At 56.7% G+C, this 10,085-nt stretch overlaps 1 protein-coding gene across 4 annotated transcripts in view; it reads left to right on the top strand.

Moving 5' to 3' along the window:
* Myrf (myelin regulatory factor) overlaps positions 1-10,085 on the top strand; it is a 31,881-nt gene that overhangs the window by 14,438 nt on the left and 7,358 nt on the right. For 3 of the 4 annotated variants that reach the window (XM_026777310.1, XM_013354655.2, XM_026777309.1), the window contains 14 exons: positions 1,338-1,399; positions 2,193-2,472; positions 3,079-3,329; positions 3,411-3,534; positions 5,196-5,391; positions 6,594-6,670; positions 6,840-6,950; positions 7,328-7,418; positions 7,774-7,974; positions 8,129-8,240; positions 8,621-8,730; positions 9,351-9,511; positions 9,593-9,665; positions 9,919-10,007. In XM_026777310.1, the coding sequence (XP_026633111.1) occupies positions 1,338-1,399; positions 2,193-2,472; positions 3,079-3,329; positions 3,411-3,534; positions 5,196-5,391; positions 6,594-6,670; positions 6,840-6,950; positions 7,328-7,418; positions 7,774-7,974; positions 8,129-8,240; positions 8,621-8,730; positions 9,351-9,511; positions 9,593-9,665; positions 9,919-10,007 (1,938 nt within the window). The other variant, XM_026777311.1, reaches the window with a different exon arrangement.

Raw genomic sequence — 10,085 nt, 5'->3', positions numbered from 1 at the left:
GGAAGATCACTGTCAGGAGGGATGGGGGATCAGGGGGAAGATCACTGTCAGGGGGCAGGAGGAAGATCACTGTCAGGAGGTATGGGAGGACAGGGGGAAGATCACTGTCAGGAGGTTCGGGGGACTGATGGACTTGGAGTGGGACAAAGCTGGATCAGCACAGACTGAGGCCATAGTGAGGGGTGTGAGGCCCTGCCCTGTCTGCTTTTCCATGTTTCCCACAGGAAATCTTGTTTTGGGGTTCACATTTTTTTATTTGAGGTTCTTGGTTTTGAACTCAGGAGTTCTTCAAGCTTGCTAGGCAAGTGCTCAACCAGTGAGCTACATCCTGGACACCCCTTTTTTCACTTTTTGAGACAGGGTCTCACTAAGTTGTCCAAGTTGGCCTTAAACTCATTCTGTAGCCCTGGGAGGCCTTGACTTTGTGATCCTCCGTCTTGAGCCTCCTCAGTAACTTGGGGTACATGTCTGCATCAGATTCAGGATCTTTATTCTTGAGCTGATTTCAGAGATGTAATGAGGCCTCCACAAGCTGGGGGGCGGGGAAGAAGTGGGCATGGCTTGTCCAGGGATGTGGTAAAACTCTACAGCCAGAACAGGAATGTGTTCACAAAGACTCTGAAGCCTTTCTGGTGGTCCCTGGGCATCGTGGAAGGGAGTCTGTCCAGATGTGGGAATGAGAGTTGACTAAAAAAATGTCAGATCCCTGGGCAGCCACAGTCTCTCTCTCTCTGAGCGAGTACATGGTTTGTACAGGACATGTTGACCTCTGGGCTTGAGTTTGTTCTTTTGCTTGAACCACTGATAAAATAAAACTTGCAGGGAGAAAAAAAAAAAAGCCTAGGCCCAGAAAAGCTGGCTCCCTGCCCAGTTCACACCCCAGTTCACACCTGCCTCTGGCAACTCCTGGGTAACCCACTGAACCACCTCAGATCCAGCCCCCAGGTCCTAGGATTTCCAGGAAGCTGGAGGCTTCAGTGGGTACCGAAGGAAAGCGGAGACCTGGCCCCTCACTCTGAGGAGCAGGGGTCCTTCAATCCCTGTGCCACCATCAGAGACCTGGCCACTGACCCACAAATAACCTTTATTATGTCTGGAGATCCAGGGCAGAATACAGAAGTCCTTCACCCGCAATATAGCTCTGGATCCTTCCAGAGCTCTAGGATAGACAGAGATACCCTGAGGCATCTGTGAGGAGATCTCAATGGCCTCAATCTCTGGCGAAGTGGGGGGGGGGGCTTTGCAACCCTGTCCACAGAGGAGCTGCCTGGCTTGAGGGTTGGGTTTGGGGGTTCAGCTGCTGGCCCAACAGTCTCCCTCCTCCGGCCCCCCTGCAGCACTCTACCAGACTCGCCCCCAGACTCAGGCTCTGAGGCCTACTCCCCTCAGCAGGTGAATGGTGAGTCCAGCGGGCAGCGCCAACCTCCCCCTCTGGGTTTGGGCAAATGGTTGGTGCAGCCTTATCAGGGAGAGAGGGAGGAGGGAGGGAGGGGGCCAGCGGCTGCCCAACGGGTCAGATTATCGCTGGTCAAATACTCCTCGGCGCTGGCTATTGTTCCCCCATGGGCGGGTGGGAAGCCTGGTCCTGCCTCAGAGCAAGTGTCCCTGCTGGCGATGCCACCGTCTGGCCCCCTGCGCCATCATGGACGCGCCCTTTGGCGGTAAGTGGACAGCTGAGGAAGGCTGCTGCTGGGCCCACCTTTCCAGGGTGCTGAGGGCACAGTGGCCCCCATGTGGCCAAGAGTAGAATGATCATGGGCAGACTGAAGAGGGGTCAAGAGTTCTGTTTATCCTACCAAAACATCCCTGGAATGCTTCCTGAGGAACAAAGGGAGCTGCAGCCCCCTCAGGCTGGGGGACTGGCCCCTGGAACTGGGAGTGGGGCTGCTGGAGGGAGGAGGTTGGGTGGGGGACTGGGCTGGGGGTCACCGGGAGACTCTCTTCAGGCTTCAAAGAAGTTAGAGCCTGGGCTCTCCTGAGGGGCTTGGCCTGGACAGCCTAGGGGAGAGAGATGGTTAGGATGGGGACCCACCCTTGTCCAGTCTGACTTCCCTGTTCAAGCTCTCTAGCTGGCTTTCCAGTCTCCCCACCCAGCCTCTGGCATGGCTCAGGAGGGCACGGAAGCAAGAGACCGTGCCTAGGGAGAATGGGTGAGGTGGGTTTCTGACTCCTGTCCCCCATCTCTTCCCCAGACCCCCATCTACTGCGCACCATAACCCCGGAGACTCTGTGCCACGTGGGAGTTCCTTCCCGACTGGAGCACCCGCCCCCACCTCCAGCCCACTTGCCAGGCCCACCCCCACCCCCGCCACCCCCACCTCACTACCCTGTCATTCAACGGGACCTCTACATGAAGGCTGAGCCCCCTGTACCCCCCTATGCTGCCATGGGGCCAGGTCTGGTGCCCCCTGAACTCCACCACCCCCAGCAGACCCAGGTGCTACACCAGCTGCTGCAGCAGCACGGAGCTGAGTAAGGCTTGGGTAGAGCCTCCACGGCAGGAAGGTGGGGGGGGGAGTCAGGGCATCAAGAGTAGGCTAGGCAGGGTGGCCCTGGGGAAACACAGACGCCCTACAGGACTGATGCTTGGAGGGCCTACAGCCATAGCTGATTGGTGACAGCTACACCATTCACAGATGGGTAAATTGAGGCTCTAAGAAAAGAACATAGTCTCCCCCAGGCCATAGACTAGGAAAAGGCAGAGCCAAGACTTGGAACTGAAACTGAATTCTTAATCCAGACCCCAGTGCCTTTCTGCCCACTTACTGAAACCCTCAGGGTTCTGAGAATGGCCATGTATATAGGATGCTCTGTGTGGCGCAGATGTGCTGCGGAGGCTCAGACCCCTGCCCTCCTGGATTCCACAGGGGTAGGGGTAAGACTGTAGCAAAGGCAGAGAACGGGAACACCGAGTGACAGGCGAGTACTGGGAAGGCGCCTGAGGGCTTCCTGTAGGAAGTGTCTTCCTGGCTGGGGATTGCCTGCTGAAATGGTCCCAGAGCAGAGGGGTGGGCACTGCACAGAAGAAGGCTCAGGGAGAGAGAGCCAACCCCCATGCCAGTCACCTCTGCTCCCCAGGCTCCCTCCACACCCCTCCAAGAAGAGGAAGCACTCTGAATCACCCCCCAACACCCTCAATGGCCAGATGCTGAACGGAATGATCAAGCAGGAACCTGGGACTGTGACAGCCCTGCCCCCACACCCCGCCAGAGCTCCATCCCCTCCATGGCCTCCCCAGGGCCCCCTCTCACCTGGCACTGGCTCCTTGCCCCTCAGCATTGCCCGAGTCCAGACTCCACCTTGGCACCCACCAGGTGCACCCTCCCCAGGTAGGTGACTGACAGGCAGGCCATTGATGTTGGGGAGTGGGAGCCCTGGGCTTAGGTCTAACCTGGTATCCCTCCCTCCAGGCCTCCTGCAGGACAGTGATAGCCTCAGTGGCTCCTACCTGGACCCCAACTACCAATCCATCAAGTGGCAGCCGCATCAGCAGAACAAGTGGGCGACCCTGTATGACGCCAACTACAAGGAGCTGTGAGTGACCTGTGCCACCTAGCCACCTTGTCTTGGTGGCTTAGCACCCCACTGAGGTCCTAAATCAGGACCTGGGAGTGCTCTGGGTATAAAAGAATCACTTGTGACGGACAGAAGAGCCAACAAACTCAGGGAAGAATTAGGTCCAGTCCTGGTCTCTCCCAAGGTAGTGGTATCTACCAGGGAGGGGCCTTGGGAGCCAAGTCAGGAAGAAGTGGGCGGGCACATGTCTTCTAGCCCCTCCTCTAGGTTCTCTTCCTACCCTCCTCTAGGTTCTCTTCCTACGTTCCAGGAAGGTAGTCTTAAACTTAGCATAAACGTGGCCCTTACAACAGCCCCCTTCCTGTGGAGGGAGGAGGAGTAAGGGGGGACTAGGGGTGTAGCTGCCAAGGGTGGTCCTGTTCTTTCCTCAACACCACGAGGATCTAGCTTATCAGGCCCCAGGCCAAGAGCCCAGTGGGGACCACCCTCCTTCCTCCCCTAAAAGGCCAATGGGTACGTCAGAGGGTGACGCCCCCTCGGTGTTCTACGGACTTAGCCAAACAGGAGCCAGATGACTGGGGCCCTTTCGTCAGAATGGTGGCTGAGACCGGCTTCCTGGAGTGGGTGCCCTGAGCTGGGCAGTTTCTGTCCTGTACCTCCCAGGGCTGGGCAGGGTGGGATGCCCAGTTGTGATGGCTGCTGAAGTGAGCTAGGTGGCATTCATGGAGTCTGGTCCCTATGGCCTGGAGAGAAATCCCTCTATTCACACTTCCGTACCCCTTGGGCACTTTGCTACCTCCACGTCTAGGCCCCAAGGCCAGAGAGCTAGCTGCAGAGGTTCCCAGTGTGGCCCAGGTTCTTTCTAAGGTAGTCGCTTAGGCCAGACAGATGAATGAACCCTGTAAGGGAAGAAAAGATGAGGCCAGGCCTTCCCTTGGAACTCGCTCATGAGTGGGGAGGCATTCTCCTTGTCCAGCTTCCTGTAGGTGTCCAGCAGGGTACCTGTAATGCGTGGTAACTCCGGGAAGGGTGAGTCAAGTCCTAAGTCAACAAGTGTTCTCGTTACTGCCCCTGGAGGTGCCCTAAAGACACCAGACACTGTTCCGGCGACAGATGGCAAGCTTCAGTTGTTTCTGAGGGGGAGTTCAGGAACCAGAAGTACTCCCTCTTTCTGGGGCAGTTGTGGGAGTCAGAATGAGGGCACTGGGGGCCTTGAGCGAGGGGGTGGGCCAGGGGTGGGGCAGGGTGGGCCCAAGGCAGAGCTGGCTCCTGGTTCCACCGTTTCCATGGCAACCAGCTGTCAGGCACAGTGAGACTCTGCAGATGCAGTCCCTCTCATCCCATCTCCCACAAGGGAGGGGGCTTCAGGCAACGTGTGGGAAATGGTTAAGTGTGCTGAAGGGTGGCCAAGGCCTTCCTCTGGAGTCCCCTCACTTCCGGTGGGCCTTGGCTTGCTTCTTTCATCCCAGCATGGGACAGTGGGTGTCCCCAGGCATGTGACACAAACCTGTGCGGCTTCTCTTGGGGGCTTAGTCTCCAGGCTAGAATGGGACTGACCTCTTGGTGGTTTGAAGGATCTTGGAGGATATAGACTAAGTAATGGCATTGGATTATGGGCCTCCATATTTAGCTTGGGGAACTACTGAGGAGTCTCCGTCCCTTCCCCCTCTCACCTCTAGGCCTATGCTCACCTATCGTGTGGACGCTGACAAGGGCTTTAACTTTTCGGTGGGTGATGATGCCTTTGTGTGCCAGAAGAAGAACCACTTCCAGGTGACCGTGTACATCGGCATGCTGGGCGAGCCCAAGTATGTGAAGACGCCGGAAGGCCTCAAGCCGCTGGACTGCTTCTATTTGAAGCTGCACGGAGTGAAGGCAGGTTTGGGGTTCGCCTAGGAAGGGAGAACAGGAGGGCCAGGAAGCTCCAAGATGCAAGCGACAAGGAAACACCCCAAGGCTATATCCCACCGCTGCCCCACCCCTCCACCTCCTAGTGCCAGCCACCTAGATGTGGGGCTGCACGGACTTCACCATCTCCCTTATGCCTTGCTTCCTTCCCCACTCCACACCCCAAGTCTTTATCTCCAAGCCAAGACCCATCTTCTGGCCCCCTCACTGGCGCCTCAGCTCTCAGAACCAAACCAAACGTCACTTGTCCCTGCCCCGTGCTCCACCTCAGGATCCTGGATCCTCAAGCTATATATCCTAGGGACGCTCTTACCCTCAGCTTGTCATACACAGTTCTGGGGTAGCCCTTGCCTCCTCCCTTTGCCCCCTCCTTGACCTGAGTCACCCCCATACCATACCCAATCAGCGTCTACTCTGCTCTCAATCCCCATGACATGTGATTGCCGTACATCCTTCTTTCCCAAGACTTCAGTGTCTTCCCACTGTCTTCTAAGCTGCGCCCACAGGGCTTTAGAAATCCACCTCTGTATTTGCCCTCCTAGAATCCCATCCCAGCTCTCTTTCCCAATGCTTTTGGCAGATTCCATTCTGATGCCCCTCAGGGAAACCTGCCCTGAGGCCCTTTGTGACTGAGGGGTTCTATAGCATAGCCATTGGAGCCATGAGCTCCCTGGGGACAGGACAAGGTGTGTCTGATTCTGTCACATGTGGGCCTGGCTGGTTGGCATGGCTCAGCTATTGTTTCTGAAGAGATGAGAGGCTGTGGGTATGTGAGAGTGGCTGGGGTGTGCTCTGTGGGGGGCGGGGCGGGGGCTGGCTGCAGGGGAGAAGAGTGTGCAGGTATGGGTCATAAGACTAACTGGAAAACACGTGGGCATGCATGGAGACGTCCGGGAGTCGGATGGCACACGGTGATGGGTTGCCATCCTGGAGGTGGCCATTCATCACCATCCAGAAGTAGGGGAAGTAATGAACTGTGAGCCGGCGTGAAAGCTATGTCGATCATTGAAATGGCTTGGGAGTGTGGGGTGTGGATGTGGAGGCCCCCGAGTTTATGAGAAAGTGAGGTGAAGGCAGGATTCTGCCCAGGGCCAGAGTGAGGAGGTGAAGGAGGAAAAGACCAGGTGGCGAACCTTGTCCTGAGGTGCCCTGGTCCCATTGCTCTCCAGCTGGAGGCCCTGAACCAGTCTATCAACATTGAGCAGTCTCAGTCAGACAGAAGCAAGAGGCCCTTCAACCCTGTCACGTGAGTATCCAGCCCTGTGTGGGTGGAGCCTGGAAGGGCCCATCTTAGAACTGGCTGGAGAGACAGGCAGGCGCTTTGCCTGCGGTTGCCTGTGGTTGCCCGGCTGCGCTGCAGCACGGCTCCTCGCAGACTCTTTCTTTCCCCTGAGCTCTCTGCCCATCCTCTGCAGGGTCAATCTTCCCCCTGAGCAGGTCACAAAGGTGACCGTGGGACGGCTCCATTTCAGTGAGACCACTGCCAACAACATGAGAAAGAAGGGCAAGCCCAACCCTGACCAGAGGTGAGCAAGCCAACCTGGCCACCGGAGCCCCTCCCTTCCGAGGAGCAGGGTCAAAAGGGGCCTCCGTGGAGCATGCCAGGCGCAGGTCCACAATGGCCTGTTTCCCAGAGGAGGAACTTGAGGTTAAAAATATTTGGCAGATTTATGACTCCAGCTCACAAGACTGGCTTTTGAGTTCAGAAACAGTTCTGGGGCTCCTAGTAGTGGGCCCAGAGAGGAATTTTGCCCCCTTAGTGGAGGCTCATGTTTCTCCACTGTGGGAGAGGTGCGGGGTAGTGGGGGAGGATGACGGAGTGGGGCTGTGTATCCAGGCATCTGGCCCAGGGAGGATGGTTAGGGGCATTGCTGAGTGTTACTGAGTCCCCGGTGTATCCCAGGTATTTCATGCTGGTGGTGGCCCTCCAGGCACATGCGCAGAACCAGAATTACACACTGGCAGCCCAGATCTCAGAGCGCATCATTGTGCGGGTGAGAGTCATCTCCTCTAGGGCTGGAAGAAATAGCATCAGGAAAATACTATGGGATGGGATGGGGTTGGGTTGACATGCAGCTCTTGTTGGGCACTGGCTGTGTGATCTTGGGCTTTGTCGCCCTATCTAGGCCTCGGGGCCTTCTTCACTGTAAAGCGTGAAGGTGGATCACACCTAGCAGTCTCTTGGGTCCCACAAGTGACAATGTTGTCACAATGAACTGGGTGGTTGATTGGGCAATGGGGGGGCAGCAAAGAGACTTGACTAGGAAGGGTGTTCCTGGGGGTTCCCATTTTCTCAGGGCCCTGAAGTTCCCCTAACTCCAAGACTGATCCAGACCCAACTTGCCTTAGGCCTCTAATCCAGGCCAGTTTGAGAGTGACAGTGACGTTCTGTGGCAACGGGCACAGCTGCCAGACACCGTCTTCCACCATGGCCGCGTCGGCATCAACACAGATCGGCCCGATGAGGCGCTGGTTGTGCATGGCAATGTCAAGGTCATGGGATCTCTTATGCACCCTTCCGACTTGCGGGCCAAGGAGCATGTGCAGGAGGTAGGGACAAGTTCAAAGGTGAGGGACAGTGCTGTGGAAGGACCAGTGGGGAGGACCAGGATGCCAGGGTAGGGGTGGGTCGGCTGACCTGAGGCCTGCTCTGGATGGCAGCAGGAGGGGAGGAGGGTTCAGGGTCGGCTCTGTCCCCTGGCAGGTGGACACCACTGAGCAGCTGAAGAGGATCTCGCGCATGCGGCTTGTGCACTACAGATACAAGCCCGAGTTCGCTGCCAGTGCGGGCATCGAGGCCACTGCACCAGAGACAGGTAGAGACGTACCTGTGTCCCCAAGCTCTGGTCAGTCTATCCTGTCTCTCGGAAATCTTGACCCCTCTGCTACTGGAATATCATGCCTCCCGGGTCTTTGGATCCCTGCCCTTGAACTCATCCTCCTAGGAGTCACCACCTGGCCTGAGATCTTTGTCACACAGCACTCAGAGATTCTGCATCCTCTGAGAACCCCACCTCCTTCCCCTAAAATGCCACTAGGATCCTACCTAATCCACAAATCCCACATATTGAGCCTGGGAACTTCTAGGCTGTGAACAGTTGACTGATGGAGCCCCTGCTCCAGGGCTCCTCGAAACTCAATCTCAGATACTTCTCCAGAAAGGACCCCCAGCCACACACCCTTGGCTTGTCCCCAGGTGTCATCGCACAGGAAGTGAAGGAGATCTTGCCTGAGGCTGTGAAGGACACAGGAGATGTAGTCTTTGCCAATGGTAAAACCATAGAGAACTTCCTGGTGGTGAACAAGGTCAGTTATGGGAACTGGAGGGAGAACTGGGACAGAGGGGCTGGCCAGAAGCGGGCACTGACTGGCAGAGGGAGGAAGGAAGAGTTGTCCTCCTAGGACTTTCAGAGTCCCTGCCCACCACTCAGGAAGGGTGTTCAAGATGGAGGGGCAAGTTAACCACGGGAGGCTGTCTGACAGAGGGCAAGGTGAATCCCACTGAGGTTTCACTCCCCAACCCCCATCAATTAAAAAGAGGGTCACACAATGTGTCACCTCCTGTCTCAAGGCTCAGATGTGTGGTTTATTATGAAAGTAACACTTGCACTTAGTGACATGAACCTTGTGTACATGTCCTTAGAGAAAGACACAAGGCACGTTTTACCTACCTGAGGGAGTAGGTCCAAGGGTTGGAGCTCTGATTTGAGAGAGGCAAGGTTGTTTAGCCTAGCCTAGACAGGGGCAGCGGACATGCTGCGTGAACCAGGGCTTGGATGGGGCAGAGGCCTCCTCCAGGCAGGGATATTTCTAGGGCCTCTGTGGGCTGTGAAGAGCGGGGATTCTGTTCCTGCCCCCATCCAGCCCACAGCTTGGGGACTTCTTGGGCCAATGGTGCCCTCAATGCTGTTGTTGCCCCGGGGCAGGAGCGAATCTTCATGGAGAATGTGGGGGCTGTGAAGGAGTTATGCAAGCTGACAGACAACCTGGAGACTCGCATTGATGAGCTGGAGCGCTGGAGCCACAAGCTGGCCAAACTGCGGCGCCTTGACAGCCTCAAGTCAACCGGCAGCTCCGGCGCTTTCAGGTGGGGGTGCTGGGTGGGGCTGGGGCAGGCAGGAGAGACCTCTTTCTGGAAAACATCCTGACCATTGTCCTCTTACTGCAGCCATGCAGGGAGCCAGTTTAGCCGGGCAGGCAGTGTCCCCCACAAGAAGAGGCCCCCTAAGGTGGCCAGTAAGGTGAGGCTGTACAGAGTTGGGAGGCTCAAAGGGCCAGGACTTTCCCATCTCCATGGCCTCTCCTTTCCAGCTTACACCACTCCAGCCTCATCAACTCCACTTCTAACCCCTCTGCTCTTGACCTTGTAGCCCTTCCAGCCCTTTTCTGCTTCCTCTCCCTCTGGCCATGAAGAATGGGGTTGGGGAGACTGGGCAAGGAAGTAAATTCCTAAGTCCACCATCTTCTGCTGTGTTCTTTCCTCTTGGTCCCCAGTCATCAGCAGTGGTCCCAGACCAGGCCTGCATCAGCCAGCGCTTCCTGCAGGGAACTATCATTGCTCTGGTGGTGGTCATGGCCTTCAGGTGACTTGTCCCTTAGGGACTGGGGAGGCTGGCTTAGAGAGCAGAGCTACCTACCTAGTGGGTCGGATGTGCCCGGGT

The sequence above is a fragment of the Microtus ochrogaster genome, unplaced genomic scaffold, assembly GCF_000317375.1.
Source record: "Microtus ochrogaster isolate Prairie Vole_2 unplaced genomic scaffold, MicOch1.0 UNK56, whole genome shotgun sequence".
Lineage (NCBI taxonomy): Eukaryota > Metazoa > Chordata > Mammalia > Rodentia > Cricetidae > Microtus > Microtus ochrogaster.
The sequence above is the reverse complement of the archived record's forward strand: the minus strand, read 5'-3'. Positions and strand labels throughout refer to the sequence as shown.